Source organism: Pseudochaenichthys georgianus, chromosome 3 (genome assembly GCF_902827115.2).
Source record: "Pseudochaenichthys georgianus chromosome 3, fPseGeo1.2, whole genome shotgun sequence".
NCBI classification, from domain to species: Eukaryota; Metazoa; Chordata; class Actinopteri; order Perciformes; family Channichthyidae; genus Pseudochaenichthys; species Pseudochaenichthys georgianus.
In genome coordinates, this window is record NC_047505.1 from 40,530,575 (window position 1) to 40,548,391 (window position 17,817).

A 17,817-nucleotide genomic window follows, 5' to 3' on the forward strand; every position below is an offset into this window, starting at 1 on the left:
GAGAGATTTTAGTTGCTTTAGCGTGTAGAAGCTAGTTAGCCTACTATTTGATTTGTTTTAGGTAGGTAGGCACAACATGTTTCATATGCAGACCTTATTTTCCTGTCCCATGTTAAAATAAACCATTTTCAGTGGTACCGCTGAGAAAGACTAATTTCTTTGGTCATGGAAAATTAGGGAAAGGTCATGGAGAAGTCATTGAAAATCATTGGTGAAAAAGTGTATGAACCCTGATGAGTTCCAAGTGCAATAAAACACTCATGATCAACTGCACTAGGACAGACTATTTGGAACTGACTGTATTAATCTAAACAATTATTAAAGATCTCAAATAAAGCCAGGCTAAAATGAAGCAAAGCATGTCATGATTAATGTGTGAAGCTCTACTAACAGCAGGTCTAATCTCTCCCTCTCCCCCAGAGCCTGGCAGACAGTGGTGCGTGGCAGCGCGTCAACACTCAGGTTCCTATCAGATCTCCCCGTTACGCCGTCTTTGACCTCGCAGAGGGCAAACTCTATCAATTCAGAGTCGTGTCTGCTAATATCTATGGAGCCAGTGAGCCGTCAGAGCCCACCGGCCCCATCCAGACTCAGGAACTCAAAGGTCTGTTTCTTTTGACTATTACGCAGATGTTGAAAGCAGTTGAATACATCCACAAATAACCTGCTCTTGTGTTTATTAATCAATTATATGTTTCATCATTAATGGTTATATTTTTAAACAATGCTTTGTTGTTCTCAGGTGTGCCATCTGCTCCCGGTCAGGTGATTTCTACCAGGGAAACCGACACCTCTGTCCTCATTCAGTGGGCTCCTCCCAAAGAACCCAACAATCTGATTGGCTACTACATCGACCAGTGTGTAAAAGGGTCCACAGACTGGACTTCGGCCAATCACAAACCTCACAAGAGCACCAAGTATGTTTCTAATAAAAGACTGTTTCTTTAATTGTTAAGTGTAGGAAAGTGCTTCTCATGCCCGTGTTCCTGTTGCAGGTTTGTGGTCAGTGGCCTGACTAAAGGACAGACCTACGTGTTCCGCGTGCAGGCCATCAACGAGCTGGGCCTCAGTGACGAATCCCAGGAGTCCGCCCCTCTGACTGTTAAGGCTGCCCTCAGTGAGTATCCGCCTATTTTTAATCACTATTAAGGATTAATGAAAATGATAATAATCTACTTGTTGCTGCACTGTAATGATAAGGATAATTGAAAGTTGTGAAGAATTGTTATTGTAATTATTAGCACTAATTCAGCACTACCTTTTTTCAGCCGCCCCCTCTGCTCCTTACGACATCGCATTGCTGAACTGTGACGGCCACTCAGTGGTTCTGAACTGGAAGAAACCCACTCACAATGGAGGATCAAGCATCAAGGACTATTATGTGGACAAAAGACGCAGTGGATCCACCATCTGGAGAGAGGTTCACATCCCACCAGTCACAGAAAGACTTTATAAGGTACATGTTTACCTATCTGTTCTGAAAGCAGTGTTTCCCAACCTTTTTCCTTATTTTAACTGCAGACTTTTTCTAATGTAGGAAGAGCTTGTGTGACAAAGAGTGACATCTCTGGGAATCAGAGTTTACTTAATTAAATGTAATATTTAATATTATTCCAAACTTTATAAATGTAATTTAGTTTTCTTCACAGACATTCTAAAAGTACTAAGAAGGCCATTAAAGGTTGCATTAAACTCCTTAGAATCAAACTGCCTCGTTAACCCTCCAGAAACTTTGGCGACCCCCCCATGGTCGTCCCAAATCCCCAGGTTGGGCATGTGTCTCAAAACACCAATGACCTGAAGAAGGAAGAACATGTTTAAACAGTAATTGAAATACCTGGATGGACTTGGGTGAATCTGGAAAGTGACTTTAGTCATTTTATTTGTGATAATGACGATTGGCATGTTAGTAACCATGGTTACTCTGCTTGACAGGCTGAGGGCCTGACAGAGGGAGCCGTCTACCAGTTCCAAGTGTATGCAGCCAATCTGGCTGGCCTGGGACCAGCGTCCAAACACTCAGCCGACATCAGCTGTGAGGCCTGGACCATGCCGGAGCCTGGTGAGGGTTATCCTCTGATCGCATGGTCACTGGCAAACTGTAAAACCAGAAAAAATCACGAAGCATATCCACGTTTTTTGAATCCATGCTCATGTCTTCCATATCCTTGAGAATAAGGATGGAGAGAGTGTAAGTCGTTAACATTTTTTCCACACAATCAGAAATGTAACTCCTCTCATCCTGTGTCCTTTAGGCCCTGGCTATGACCTGACCTTCAGTGAAGTGAGAGATAGTTCAATGGTGGTTGAGTGGAAAAAGCCTGTCTATACTGGCTCTGGATCAATCACAGGATATCATGTTGAGTACGCCAAGAAGGGCACTTCTGATTGGACCACAGCCAATGAGACGGCTGCCAGTCACCGCTTCCTCAAGGTGAGAGCATCTTTAGAAATGATCCATTGGTATATATTTGAGGTATTTACCAGTATGATTATTTATCTGAAATCTTTTTCTTATAGTATACATTGCAATTTGACACTAAAGTTATCCAGAGCTGAAACAATTCATTATTATTAATTTAAATGTGATAATGACAGATTTTTTAAAGCAAAATACTTGTATATCTATAATCCCTAAACCTACACTTTTGTTTGCCTCTGCAGAGTTTCCTATTGGTTTGCCGTGATATTATTTTCAAACTTCCACACATTATGCCTTGTGTTCCAGCCCTTAGTGTTTTATTCTGTAATGCGCCTACATTAAACTGTGTGACACTGACATCTAGTGGCTAAAGTAAGTAGCTGAGTTATGAAGGTAGATGGATTGTGTTGGTCACAGAACGAACAAAGAATATGAACCAGCCTAAAAATAAAGCTGCTGTAGCTGATGGATCTCAGAATGTGCTGCAAAATAAATCAAGTTACATACAGTTTCTGATTATATGAAAAAACATGCTGCAAGAGCGTAAATGTTTTTGTTTGATTGATTTAATTGATTATTAACAAACAATTAATAAAACAAATAATTTATAACAATTGAAATGTTGACACACACCAAATTCTCAATATGCAGGTTCTTGAACACAACCAATATAAATAGTGTATTAATATGGTCCTACCCCTTCTCTATAACTAATTTAACTAACTATTTGTCATGTAAACAAGTCATAAACAACTACCCTAATGTCCATTGAGTGTAACCTAAACAATTACCTAACTTTTATCCTACCTTGTCGCATTCATATTCTGTAGACAAATGTCAAATTTGTGATATCGGGCTATATAAATAAACTTATGTCAGTTATTGTACCTGTCAAATGTGCCCAAAGTGAAGAAAATCAAAGCTTAACTCTTTTCACCAACACTTGCTCTGTTTCTTGTCTCTTCGTTTCCTAGGTAACAGGTCTGGAGGCGGGCACTAGCTACGTGTTGAGAGTGCGTGCGGTCAACGCCGCAGGAGTGGGCATGGCGTCAATGGCCTCTGATCCCGTCACTGCCCAGGCTGTGGAAGGTAACTTCCTTCAGCAACAGTGGGAGATCATCAATGTTTGAAAAGGGCCTCTCTTTGAACACAAACAACAGAGTCAACACGGCTCTGTTGGAATCTGCACTCTTTCAAAGCGCTGCAGGCGAGATGAAAGTGAGGAGTGGAGGAGACGGTTGTTAGAGAAATTCTGAAATATAAAATCAACAGACATTTCCTTCTGAGCCTTTCATTTCATATTCTATAATTCACTGCATTCTATTTCATTGTAAATTACTGCTTTATTTTATTGCTATCTTACTATATTGTTATTACAGTGTTCTTAATGTAGTTCGCTATCTGTGTACTTTAAAAAAAAAAAAAAGGTTTTATATTTTATGTATGCACCATGACATCAAGTCAAATTCCTCGTACGTGTGAACATACCTGGCAATAAACCAGTTTCTGATTCTGACTCTGTGTGTCTCCGTGTCTCCAGGCTCCCAGGAGGTGTCCTGTGTTGTGGACGAGAAGTCCGGCGACATTGTTCTCTCCTTTGAGTCCTGCGAGTTGAACGAGGGCTCTCAGTTCGTCTGGAAGAAAGATTATAAAGAAGTTACAGATTTCTCCAAAGGAATAGTGATTAAGACCGAAGGCAGCCAGTAAGACCACACACACACACATTTGTATTTACACGTGAACATTTGGATACTGTAGAAAAATGCCTTTAAAAATCTTTAGCGTGCTTCATGTGTGTTTCTGTGTCACTCCCCTTCATTGCAGTTCCAAGCTGATCTTTAAGAACGCGGATAAAGAGGACTTTGGGACGTACTCTGTTTCTGTCACCAGCACCATGGGAGTGTCTTCCAGCCACACCATCACTACTGAAGGTACTTCTTGATAACAATCAGTGTGTAGGTGTTGCTCTTGTGTAACCCAGCCAAACTCTGACTTTCAAACATGTACAAATATCCAGTACAGAAAGAAATGACTGCAACATAAATAATGCACACATTGTGTTTCAGTTATTTACTAAATAGACAGATCATTTATTCTTGTTTAAATATTTTCCATCATCTCGTTAGATTTACATTCAAAATGTGTTTCCTCCAGTTGTTAAAGAAGTGCATGCAGGTATATTTCATGCCTTGATCATTGAAGAGCCGTGCTGCAGCATCCACACATCAGAACTACACTATGTATCTACAGTAAGAGCTGAGGCAATGTGTAGGATGAAATAAAGATGGAAGCCGTGACACAGTGCTTACAAGCGATCACACTGGCATGTGGGCAACAAACAGTTTCATTACACATCTGATGAATGCAGCAGAGCACATTGATTTCTTCAAGCTCGGGGCAGTGTGTGTGTGTGTGTGTGTGCGTGCGTGTGTGTGTGTGTGTGTGTGTGTGTGTTTAAAACCACGTCTTCATGACTAAGGGCTTTCTGCCAGGACATTTCTCAATATTTCTCCTGCTATTGCACCACAACGCTCCTAGGCTATACTTGTATTATTCAGTGTGCCTTACACTGATTGCTTCCCATTTGGCCTACAGTTTTTTATCAAACCAACTCAAACCAATTGCCTAACTCCTGTTATACAAGGATTGATTGTTTTCACCTATCAAAGGTACTTGAGAATTCTCCAAAAAACAGCCGCAATCATAGCCAAGACTTATTGTTCTCCCTGTGGCTGCGTCTGCTTCAGTTTGTAAGTGTTTGTGCCTTTATCTGCACAATTACAGAAGGGATTTCTCCAACAGTAAACTTGGTTATTGAAACACCCTTCAAAGAGCATGATCAAATGAAATCTATGTACAAAGTTTAAGGTGTGTTTTAATTGTTGTTTGGGCCCATGGTTGCATGAAATGAATAGGCTGTGTCTTTTTGTTTCAGAGTTGACAAAGATGCTGGCACTCAGCTATGAAATCAGACACCCAGGTAGTACCTCTGGCCGCCTCTTTGAATCTCTCATACTCTTCTCTTTGTCCTCTCTTTTCCTCTGCTGCGTCTAATCTGTTTCACCTACTCTCTCTAGTTATCCCCTTCACTCCTTCATTTGTCTTTGTTCTGACTTCCTTTGAACCTTTCACATTTATTTCTTTGATTGGAGCACATTTCTCTTTTTATTTGATCCAAAAAGTCTTACCTGCTTTTGCATCACCTGCCTAACCACTATTCACCTCACCTGTTTTTGCCTCCCATTCTCTTCTCTCCTCTTCCTCATAAAGTTATTATTACAATGTTTATGACCTGTGTCCTGACGTCCACTTCTTCTCTCCTCTAGTCATCCCTCTGAAGTCTGAGTTGGCCTATAAGATTTTGGAGAGAGGCAGAATGAGGTTCTGGCTGCAGGCAGAAGGCATTTCTTCCAATGTCACCTACAAATTCTTTGCCAACAACAAGGAGCTGTCTGGAGCTGATGTAAGATACGCTGTATTTTAAGGCATGAATACACAGTTAGGAGAAATGGATAAAAAGAGCTCCGGCTGAAAGAAATATCTGTCTTTCTTTTATATATGCGTCCATGATTCAGTCAGCTGCCTGATGCAATAGGTCACAATAAAAACAAATCCATATTCCATAAATCTGAAAGTGTTGTATGACTATTTTACGACATCTAATTCCATTCTGCAGCCCAACAAGATGGGCCATGACCTCGCTACAGGTATCATTGAGTTCATCTTGGATCATTTCACTGAGGAAGACGAGGGGACATTTACCTGCCAGATCACAGATGGAGGCGGAAAAACACAGAGCTCACTGGTTCTGATTGGAGACGGTAAGAGAGGCCAGGGTTAATTCTCTCTTCCCAAAAAATCTTAGTTTTTTGTATTTAATTGAAGCTGCTGATGTAGTATTTTCATTCTACATGTGCCGCATTTTCAAATCCTTAATTGTATTCTAATCAGTGGATATGCTGGAACGACTCGTTCAAAATAAACGCAGCCTGTATAAAGTACTATATGCTGCATGTCTTGCGTTAGAGACAACATTATGGAAATGTATTTAGTTAGAAATGTTTAAGCCATTACATTTGAAGGACACTCAGACATTTGAATAAAGACGCTAAAGAAGTCATGATTCTACATTCATACAGGGGACTATTAGCTATCTTAATGCACTGACAGCGTCTATAGCAACTGCTGGCGACTCTTTGATCTTCTAATTATCTTCTGCTTATGTGTATCTGTATGTGCACACAGCTTTCAAGGCAGCGCTGGCTGAGGCTGAGTACCAGAGGAGAGAGTACATCAGAGTCAAGGAGGGTAAGAAATACAAAACATCATCCACTCATAAGCCTGTACGAGCTTCTACTCTACTTAGTTTGAGGCCAGCTCCCCATTATGTTGCCTTGGAGACTAATCTAACGATGAGTGTACAGGAAAGGAGCGGCCCTGCATTACTTCAAGTGGGAGCTGACACCTTAAAAACTCAAAATGGACCCATTTGAAATGTCACTACATGACGAAATGAATCTTATATAAATAGATTTATACACGAGCTATCATGGGAACAAGCATAGATTCCACTGAGGTATTCCGCATTTAGAATGTTACCACAATAATGCGGATAACAGAGCTCATACAATCAACGTCCACAAGTAATTATTTGTAATCTCATGTCATGGCCTTCCTCGCCTGGCTTCATCCACCACAGGTCCCCACTTCAGTGAGTTCCTGACACTTCATGTTGGAGAGGACTGCTCCGTCTCTCTGGTCTGCAAGGTAAACACAGCCAAACTCAGTAATTATTCATTGTTTAAACAAAAAATGTCAATCTGACTTGTTGTGGATAGCTGGTAAGCATCTCGAAGAGGATAAGTGCAGGATGTCAAGGTACAGTACACCCTGTGTTTTTTTTAATGAAAATAACCAGAATTAAACTCATGATTTTGTTTTGGCTTTGAAGCACATAGTTAAGACCATTTTGAAATGTATCCCTGGAGACAATTTTAAGCCAACATCGGTTTAATCTGTTTGTTAGTTTGGCCCAAGAATACACATTTTAACAATATAGAAAATCATGTTATGACTATTCACGTCATCCATTTAGAAGAAATAGGCTTTATATGTAGTTAATGTCAGTCATTAGTAAAAGCACAATTTATTTATAAATAATTTCTACAAGTAAAGTTTTATTAAAAGGGTGGATATTTTAATTTGAGTTTGGGTGGAAGTCCGCCCAAAGTGCAGAGACATGAGATATCTAACCAAATGAACTTTCCACACACCACTGATGTGTTGCATTCTGTAATGATGGTTAATGGCCCTGCTACTGTACACTTCATGTGTTATATCCCTGGCTGCTGTGAGAAATATGTGGTGCAGAACATCTAAACTGGGGACTGATAAGGGACCTTTTAAGCGGCAGATTAATGGGGAGACTTAATTGGATAATCTGCTATAAACTATAAAAGAAAATCTCTCCTCCTTTGTAATGACAACTATGTTTATATACATATGTGTGATTATGTTTTTTATCGCAGGTTTCTAACTTGAAGAAGGAATCAGCGTTCCACTGGTACAAAGAAGACACAGAGATCGTCCCGGATGTGAAGCCTGACATGACATCAGGAGTCTGCAAACTCCCAATTAAACTGGTAATTCACCTTTGGTGCTGAAATCTTCTGAATGCTCTGAAACAGTGTTCATGCTTCTGTTTCTAAGCATTGGCAGTGGCCTTTTGTTCACTGATTTGGGCACAAACATGTTGCAATGTTACACAATGTAGTCTTTCTCAAAGGATCCAAGGACACACAATATCAGATTTTAGAATTCAACAAATGTGCGTCGCTTAAATCCCCTGCAATATGTAATGCGCTTCCTCTTTCGTCCCTTTTCCAGTTTTCCCTGAAGACAGCGGGAGTTTATAAGGCCACCATCAGTGACGACAGAGGAAAGGATATGAGCCAAATTGACATCTCTGGAAAAGGTAAATATATCTTCCTTTTACATTACATTGCATTTAGCTGACGCTTTTATCCAAAGCGACTTACAATAAGTGCTTTCGACCAACAAGAAACAAACTTGAAGAAAACAGAATCATAAAGTACATCAGGTTTCATAGAGCTAAAACATTTCAAGTGCTACTCAACTGGCTTTAGGTAAGCCAGTCCTTTATTAGTATATAAGTGCTTTGTTAATAATTCTATCGCTCGAAGTGGAGTCGAAAGAGATGAGTTTTCAGTCTATATCTTCCTTTACTTAATCTATCTTTATTAGGGGAGTAATTCACTGACTTGGCAGCTAGCTGGTTTTCTAACTGAGATTGTACTCAAAAGAGTGCTTGATGCTCATTAAAAAGTGGAAGACAGGAAGAAAATATGATCCACATGTATACACTATATCTGTATGTGGTGATCTAATGACTTTTTAAAACCCCAACTACTGTATAAAAATAGTTATACTAAATAGTTATTACTGAGAAAATCCATCTTAATGTTCCTGTAGAAGTTTGTGGGAATTCAACTTAAGCTGGTACTTTGGAGTACTTCAAGTGTGTACTCTTTAGGTTTTAATGGCAAACTACACAATACCATCCAGTGTTTCCCCTAGGTGTACTGTCTTGGCAGGGTGCTGCTCTGGTACCCCGAAAAAATGTTATCCTCTGGAGCAGAGAGAGGAGCTGTGGATTATTGTTATTGATATCGTACAGTAACAAAGTATTTGTACATTACAAAGTAATAAAGTACACTGTTACACTGTACTGTATTACTTTAATTCAAACTGTATTCCCTTCTTATCATGTATAGCCTACACTTCTTCCTTTCATTGATACATTTAAATCACCTGACTACAGCATATAACATACCTGCTGCAACCCTGTGCTGCTGCTGCTTCTCTGCCTCATCCTCTAATGCTGGAGGCAGCTCCACCTCATCTGATCTCTGATATGAAAGCAATCGTGTTATGATCATATTGAGCTATTGGTGTGAGTCTAACATTAAACAAGCAGTCTGCTTATCATACATTGCTGATGATACATTTTAAGTGGCAATTTTTTGAGTCACTGCCGCTAAATGCCGGTAGCATCAAGCTAGCAAATCCTGCATTAGCCTCACATCAACAGGTGTAGACAGAACATCCAATTATCCTGAGCTAATTTACTGAATAAACCAACTCACATCTCCAGCGGAGCCCCTCCCTTCAGAAACAGAGCGGAGGGAGAATGTGAATACGCAAAGCAGTGGACACTGAAGCATGCACATTGGATAAATAACATAGGCATTTAGTTTATTTAATAAAAGAGCACATGTTCAATGTGAAAAGTGAGCGTAGATAGATTACTTCAGTTGCAATTTGACCTTAAGGGAGAGATGAGCTCTAATATAATACAGCTCCTCAAATTCTTTTGCCAATTAATGTAAATTTGGGCTGCCTCCACAGAACAGGAATATTCAGTTATATGGTTTCAAATTAATACAGAGTACTACGGAGACACAAAAACACCTTTAATTTCGATTTATTTTCCTGACTGAGCTTTTAAGGCAGCCACCAGAGGGCAGCAGAGTGGCTCTTTTTCTGACCCGTGTTTTCTACTTCTCTTTTAGTATTTGAAGACGCCATCAACAAGATCAGCCAACTGGCTGGTGGGTATCTGCACACACACAAACATACACACACACACACACACACACACACACACACACACACACACACACACACACACACACACACACACACACACACACACACACACACACACACACACACACACACACACACACACACACACACACACACACAGTCATCACATATCTCACTCATATTCATATTAAAACACAGAACTAAACACCACCACCCTAACCCACTGAAGGGATCAAGTGCAAATGATGTCAAAACAATCTCAGCACTTTGATAAGAGATTTGCAACCGTCACCACGCTGATATATTTCGGTTTTTAAAACCCCACTGCTACAAACACACACTTATCAGCATGTAGCAGGAGTTGTGGTGCTGGAAGCATTTGGCCATCATGCCATCATGTGGTGAAATCACTTTAAAATGCCAGTGCGCAGTCACAGTGACAGTGTGGAGCAGCGTCTTACTCCTATTTTAAGAGACAGTCACTTGACAGCTCTGCAGAAACTGTTACAGCAGTGGTAGCAGAGGTTTCATTACTGTGATAATGGGAAACCATGGTGATGTGACCAGGTGGACGACACCTGTACACTTGTAATGTGCAGAGAGAAAAGTAATACGCGGTCATAGTGTAGTGCAAAACTACCTTTTAAAGTTCAATACATCGCCTGATGTTTGAAGCATTGTATTTAATGCACCGTAAAAACAGTTTGCACTCTGCTTCATTAGTACAATTTAGCTCTGCAAGCTGGACAAAGGTGACGTTAAAAGGTGAAGTCTTATATTATATTATGTGATTAGCTCTGAGCAGTGAAGTGCATCATGTGGCGACTGCAGAGAGACCAGCTTATCCAGCAGCAGATTGAAAACATGTATTTGATTTTCTGTCAATGTGCCCCCTCACCACCTCGGTCCCCTGCAGGAGCCAGCGCCGCAGAGCTGGCGATTCACTGCACGGCAACAGGCATCCAGCTGCAGTGCCACATGAAGTACTACACCACCGAGATGAACGTCGCCTGGTGCCATGGGTGCGGCATTTACAATAGCATTAACTCAAATAACATTTAACTAGCAACACATACCACTAGGGAGAGAAGAAGAATAATCGTGGTTTTAGGAGAATTTCAGTATTATTTTAAGTCCAGTCTAAAAACACGCTGACCACTAACACATTATTTAGCTTTTCTCTCAAAATGAAATGCCAGGACTGGCAAAACCAATTAGCAACATTATAAAGCCTGTGATGCCATTTTGTACTAGTGTGTTGCTGCAGTAAAATGGCCCCTTTGTGACACAAATCCCACCCCTATCCTTTTGTATACAGAGGCAAGGTTAAAAGCACTCTGTTATACACTGAAGATAATAAAATGTGTAGGGGTGGGATTTCTAAGGGAGGGAAAAAAGATTGATAGTTGACAGTAATAAAGACGGGACCAAATTATAAAAAGGATAGAGAGAAAGGTGACGGGGTAGTTATTCATTTAAATAACAACAATTATGGAGATTACATTTTTAACCTCTGCCCTTTATTTTGTGAGTATGTATGAGAGGGCCAGGATAGCAAGAAAATAAATTGCCTAACATTAGGCAGGCATGTAAACATGATTTTCCATTACCTCTGCAACACGCCTCACAAACAAACACCTAACATCTCCTCTCCTCCTCAGTGAGACTAAACTCGCCCACAGTGACAAGATTGTGATTGGAGGATCCCCTGCTATGGCAACCATGGAGGTATTATTGTCTGCTGCGCATGCTACTCTTAGGTAGATCATACATGACAACAAAAGTCTGCCAGGCAGTGGCAATGTTGCTTCTATGTCCTCAGTGAGCCTATGTAGAGGTTACACCTCACCAAATCTGAGACAAGTTTGATAGATAATCTCACCTGTAAAAGAGGTAGTGGATGAATACAAACATAATATATTTTCAAATGTATTAAGTTAAATAAACAGCGTATCCTCTTTCGCTTTTAGTCTGAAAGCTTTTACATTGTAACTACCTAGTTTTTAAAGCTTTTTAAACCAACATAGAGTCAAACAGCTGGACCCTGATTAGTTATTAATCATTTGATTCATACACAGGTGATTGAGCCACTGGAGAAAGATAAGGGACTGTACTCCATCGTGATCACCAACCCTGAAACCGCACACAAACGCACACTGGACCTCAGCGGAGACGGTCAGTACCTCCCCTTTATCTCTCAGTGTCACTCAACCTTTTTTTTTTTTTTGTAAAACAGTTCAATTGTGACTGAACAACAACACAGCCAATTGTTTCTATGGAGCTCTTGGCTCTCGTCTGTAGTTCAAGACTTTCAAGTGATACTCCAACCAAAGCCGTGTCTTTGGAGTATCAAACACTCCTCCCCGTAGACTGCAGTGCAACATGTGTAAAACTGAAGCTGCGTTCTGTAACAATTCATGATGGTTACAATTAATTCAGATAGAGCAGGGGTGCCCACATTTTTTCAGCTTGGGAGCTACTTTTAAAATGACCAAGCCCAAATGATCTACCTATAGGGCCGCCCCTGCCCAATCTGGGGGGGGGGGGGGGGGGGGTTTAACCTAAACGGCGAATAAACTGTGGCGCGTTTACACTAATTGCGCCGCATAAGCGTATAATAGTGCGCCGCATTTGCACTTCAGATGAGGAGGTGAGGCCCCCTCATAACTGCATGAAGCCGTATGGCACAATACAACTCAGACTGGCTTACCTGTACGTCAATAAAGTGGCAAATGCCATAGTAAGGATGGATGATAGGCTAATGCCATGCGATCTACCCACACGACCCTCGCGATCGACGTATTGGGCACCCCTGAGATAGAGTATCCACATATCCAAAGAAACACTATCAACCACTCTTAAAGAGTTAAAGTCAAGTTCTTCCATTATGGTCAGTTATGTATTTGACAAATGCCATGCACTATTCCCCATCTGAAGTTCAGAATTTGAGCAAATCTATGTTAGTTTACCACCATTGTTAAAGCCAACCCGTGCTACGCTTATTAGTGAAAAAACAAGCAACTTCTCAGACTGGGTAAAGACTCTGACATTGTGACAATGAGTTTTGTGTAATGTATATTTTTCTTTATCTTTTACAGTATATGAGAAAGCCTTCGCTGAGTTCCAGAAACTCAAGTAAGAATACACTCTGAATATATTCCTTAACGGTGCCTTTCTGTGCATACTTCCATTGGAATTCTCTGCGTATGATGAATCACTGTTTACTCCACTTCTGAACTTACTGTGATTCATCACTGCACCTGCTCGCTAAAAGTAATGATAATGATTGCCCAGAATGCTTTGTGCTCATAAACCGAAAACCACATTACTCACCCGAGTTTATAAACGTAAGCACAAACCTTTTAGCATAAATACATCTGTTGGCCTCACTAAGTGGTTTCGAGTCTATTTAATTATAAAATATAATGACGTATATATGATGACAGTTTGAAGTGCTACTGTCAAATTGTTCTTTAAAAAAACTTTAACTTAGCCATTAGTTTTTCTTAACTTTGCTGTTCGAAAAAAGCATAAATGTTTGCATTTGATGTATTTGTAAACTGAGTGTTTACAAATACAAATACATCTATGGTTTGAGTAACCATACTGAAAGAAAACAGTTATAATTTGAGCTAAAAATCAATGTTAAAAATAGAAGCAGTCAGGTAGCTGCGATCCTTTCGGGTCCTTTGGCTAATTGAGCCAAAGCAAAATCCCACACACTGAATTTGGCAAATCCATCTAGAAAAATCAATTCAAACTCTAAACACTAAACACAGCATGCAGAGTGGAAATTGTCCAAATCCCTTCTCTAATTAACATTCAAAGAGAGACATCGTAGCACAAGCTTTTACAAACCAATTGAAACAAGTGACACCCTGCTGCCCTTTGATTGAGCGTCAATCTGCCGAGAGGAGAGTGGAGTTCCCCGAGCCATCTGGTCCTGCGGCTGACCTCTGCTCCGGCCCGCAGCCCGACAGCCTCACCCTGTCGCTACAAAGAAGCGTCCCCTCTCCCATGGAAAACATTCTGTTACGTCCCTTGGAAAACCACAGAATTAAGAGGTTTGACAATACACCCCAGAATACCGTGTGGCGAACCTTCTGACCACTGCTACCGACACAAAAGCGGAAAATGAATAATTTGTCGTCCGTGAACAGAGCCAGGAAGTGGAAACGGACAAACAAAATACTCCGTACAACCAGAGCATTTACACTACAGGGTTAGATTATGTGAAAGACAAATAAATACTGAGGATTACATTCCTGGTTAAAGTGTTGTACACAATACTGTTTATAATAAATGTACTGCTGGTTCGTTGTATGAGAGAGGGAGAGACAAACATAACTTTATTTCTGTGTTTCAGGGGCGAGGCCTACGCTGAGAAGAGTGAGTTCATCCTTCTGTTTAAAAAATATGATTGTTAAGACATTGTCTGAAAAAAAGCATGACGCTACTGATTGTTTAGTTGTCTTACAGAAAATGATAACACAAAGTTCATCATCAAAATAATAAGCAATAGGAACGATTGTAAATATGAACAATGGTTTGTTGCAGACCGTGGTAAAGTGGTGGGAGGACTGCCTGATGTGGTCACCATTATGGAAAAGAAGGTGAGTTTTTGAGGGTAAATAAGTGTTGCACAATATCAGGATTTTTTTTTTTATTACATTGATTAGGTTGTTAAATAACTATAATACTAGCAATAAGATAACACATTTTGCCTCACAGAACATCATAAATAAATATAAACTTTTTCAGAATATTCTGGTTCAACCTAAAGAACTGTAATTTGTGTATCATGCATCTATATGTGATGTAAGTCTCTTTACCTGCTGGCTAAGAATTCCTCTTTGTTCCTCCTGTAGACCCTGAGTCTGACATGTACAGTGTGTGGGGACCCCAAGCCTCAGGTCTCATGGTTGAAGAATGGAGCCGATGTGATACCTGATGATCAGGTAAATGCTTCAGAGCCCCCATCTTTTCTTTGTTTCATTCCTGCCAATCATTGAAGCCGTTGCATCCCTAATTAAACCCAGCCAGCCTTTTCTTTAATATGATTAATTACTTTATTAACCAGACACATTTGCAATAGTGTTTTTCGATTAACTAGTTACTATGGGGTTTCCACGCTCTTCCCCATAACTGGTTCTATTGTGTTACTCCCCTTACTCTGTTTCCATATTTTGCGCACTCTTCAGATAGTTATAGTTAGCATCCTCCTAAAGCGCTGTACTGTCAAAATTGTACAAGGTTGATCATGGTGAGGGGAAACAAAGGGCCTCTGCCTGCTTTTGGGGGGACTTCAACTCCAGATACAATCCCTCACTGGAGGGGTCTGCATACTTTAGGAGCGGTCAGCATTATCAGCTCACTCCTGGAACCGTAATGGAACAAATCTGCCTCTCATAACTCATTGACCTACTTGCCAACCAGTATAAGTCTACAGCCTATCCCCTGTCGGAGGAGGCTCTTTCAACAGCATCAGCATCCTGCAGCTCCTCGTCACTTTGAAGATTTAAGTTTGAGAAACTGTGGTCCAGGTGGAATATGTGTTGAAGTTTGCCCTCCTCTTTATCCATTCCCTCACCTGCTAGTAATCTGTCTAAAACAAGAACTGATGTCTTTGGTGACGTGTTTTCTAAACCTCAAGAGTGCATCCCCGCTACCTCGTTACCACAGAGGAGACTGTTAACAGAAAAACAAACAGGAATATATCCAGATCCACAGAACACTGCACTGAAACTCAGAGCAGGAAGAGGTGTAACTGTAAAACTATACATGTTTAAATATAGGAGTGTTGGATCAGTCTCAAAACCACTATACTTTTTACCTTTCCCAAAAGAGGGACTAACAACTCCGAGATGAGCCTACATTAGTCTAAAAGATGAAGGCAATAATCGAATTACATAACACTGTATTTTTTAGGTCTGTATGATTTTTATGCCAATAGAGCTTTTAATTCCTTGAATGTAAAGGCTAGTGTTTCCATTTTTATATGAAGGTATAATTAGTCTGATCCAATCCATAAAAAGGTACTTATGCCGGGACCTTGCAAAATAATGGGCAGGTAGTGTTCGAGAGAGGGAAATTAAATACTCTAGCCCACGCTGCTCACATGGTGCAAATCAGAACAATTCAAGTAATCTACTAATTAATCTCAAGTGTCTGAAGAACGACGACACAAGTGTACTTGAACTCTGAAGGCTTATACAAATCAATAGTGTGTTTTTGTGCTCTCAACAGGTACGGATGGAATATGTTTTTATTGTTATTCAATACAGTCATACAGTATTCTGGTTAAGCAGGTTAGAATAGACAATAGACTGACATAGATCATTAGTCTGCATGCTCCCCAAGCCCATCTAGCGCTTAGCTATTGCCATAGCGAGGTCGTAATCAAAGCTCATAAAAAAATAAATCGATTTTTAAACCAAACTCAAAGGGACGGGCATTTAAAATTCAAGCTAAACTCCCCATGCTGGCTTTCTCATTTCTTTAACCTATGATTTTGTATTTCAGTACGTGGTCTCCATAGACCAGGGGTTTGCCAGTCTGACGATCAAAGGTGTTTCCATGGAGGATTCTGGCAAATATACCATGATTGTCCAGAACAAATATGGAGGGGAGTCTGTGGATATAGTGGTGAGTGTCTCTGCTGTGTGCCACAAAGTAGTAACTGACCATCTGTGGCACAAATCTTGTCTTTTCGTCAGGACTCAACAAGATAGATATTTTTTTGCTCACTTTTGTTTACAGATTTTGTTGATTTTTTTTATATTACTAGCTGTATGCCCTATTTCTCTCTCTCCCTACAGGTCAGTGTGTACCGTCATGGAGAGCAAATCCCAGAGGCCAGACCGACTCTGACCCCTAAAACAATGATCCCTCCTAAACTCCCCATTGAGATCCCGCAGCCCAAGTCAGCCCAGCCTCCTCCAAGCCCCGCCCCTCCAAAAGCTGGAAGAGGAGTGAAGAGTCCCACTCCTACCAGGAGGAAGTAGAAAGCATGACAATCATAAATAAGGAAGACATATACTCACACATGTAAACAACTTCAGTCTGTCTGGACAAATATTCAAAGCTTCAAATGAAATGGAGCAAACACTTGTGAATTAGAGGGTCCAGAAAACCCTGAGAGCTAAAGTAATAATTCATGTTAAAGTTAGCAACAACAAAAAAAATGTACTACTGTGATATCCCTGTAAGAACACAATGCTGAAATTAATAACATTAAAAAAACAAGTTCATATCAGGACTTGACTTGATGAGAGATAACTAAATTGATTGAAATAAACTTTAATGAAATTTGAATAAAGTTGGAATTTAATTTAAATGATTGCTGGAAATGTGTTTTTAAATTGGCGCAGTGTATAAAGAAATCAGCCATTTTGATTTGGCTAAAACAACGACATCTTCATGCATAACACGATGAGGAAAAGCTTCAAAATGACCTCATCAGTATCCTGCTGAAAATACATATTTCAATACATCATGCCTGCATTTTTTTATGGTATGCAACACATTGTGCATTATACGGCTCTTGGCATCACATCTTATTTACCCTCTCACACTACCTGAGCACCACTACCACCGCCCTTTGAAGACTGGGCCAAGCCAAGACCCTGCTTTGTTTTCGATCAATGGTTTGGCCGGGTTTCACAGTCAGGAAACACCTTTTTTAATGTATTTAAACTCTTCGCCCATAATACTTCTTTCAGGATGTTGATGCAAAAAACAACACTGGCTTTGTAGTAGGCTACCAC

At 40.3% G+C, this 17,817-nt stretch overlaps 1 protein-coding gene across 1 annotated transcript in view; it reads left to right on the top strand.

Moving 5' to 3' along the window:
* The window catches only part of myom2b (myomesin 2b), a 29,468-nt gene extending 12,081 nt beyond the window's left edge, over window positions 1–17,387 (top strand). Inside the window, exons 14-39 of the mRNA XM_034075030.2 lie at window positions 421–604; window positions 743–917; window positions 996–1,117; window positions 1,269–1,456; window positions 1,936–2,062; window positions 2,256–2,434; window positions 3,397–3,511; window positions 3,963–4,125; window positions 4,247–4,353; window positions 5,358–5,402; window positions 5,749–5,885; window positions 6,099–6,243; window positions 6,668–6,730; window positions 7,122–7,189; window positions 7,951–8,064; window positions 8,309–8,396; window positions 10,015–10,053; window positions 10,968–11,073; window positions 11,713–11,779; window positions 12,130–12,226; window positions 13,150–13,186; window positions 14,418–14,440; window positions 14,609–14,664; window positions 14,920–15,009; window positions 16,574–16,696; window positions 16,870–17,387. Of these exons, the coding sequence (XP_033930921.1) occupies window positions 421–604; window positions 743–917; window positions 996–1,117; window positions 1,269–1,456; window positions 1,936–2,062; window positions 2,256–2,434; window positions 3,397–3,511; window positions 3,963–4,125; window positions 4,247–4,353; window positions 5,358–5,402; window positions 5,749–5,885; window positions 6,099–6,243; window positions 6,668–6,730; window positions 7,122–7,189; window positions 7,951–8,064; window positions 8,309–8,396; window positions 10,015–10,053; window positions 10,968–11,073; window positions 11,713–11,779; window positions 12,130–12,226; window positions 13,150–13,186; window positions 14,418–14,440; window positions 14,609–14,664; window positions 14,920–15,009; window positions 16,574–16,696; window positions 16,870–17,055 (2,844 nt within the window). The 3' untranslated portion in view covers window positions 17,056–17,387. The remainder of the gene's footprint in view (window positions 1–420; window positions 605–742; window positions 918–995; window positions 1,118–1,268; window positions 1,457–1,935; window positions 2,063–2,255; window positions 2,435–3,396; window positions 3,512–3,962; window positions 4,126–4,246; window positions 4,354–5,357; window positions 5,403–5,748; window positions 5,886–6,098; window positions 6,244–6,667; window positions 6,731–7,121; window positions 7,190–7,950; window positions 8,065–8,308; window positions 8,397–10,014; window positions 10,054–10,967; window positions 11,074–11,712; window positions 11,780–12,129; window positions 12,227–13,149; window positions 13,187–14,417; window positions 14,441–14,608; window positions 14,665–14,919; window positions 15,010–16,573; window positions 16,697–16,869) is intronic.
* Window positions 17,388–17,817: the final 430 nt, after the last annotated feature.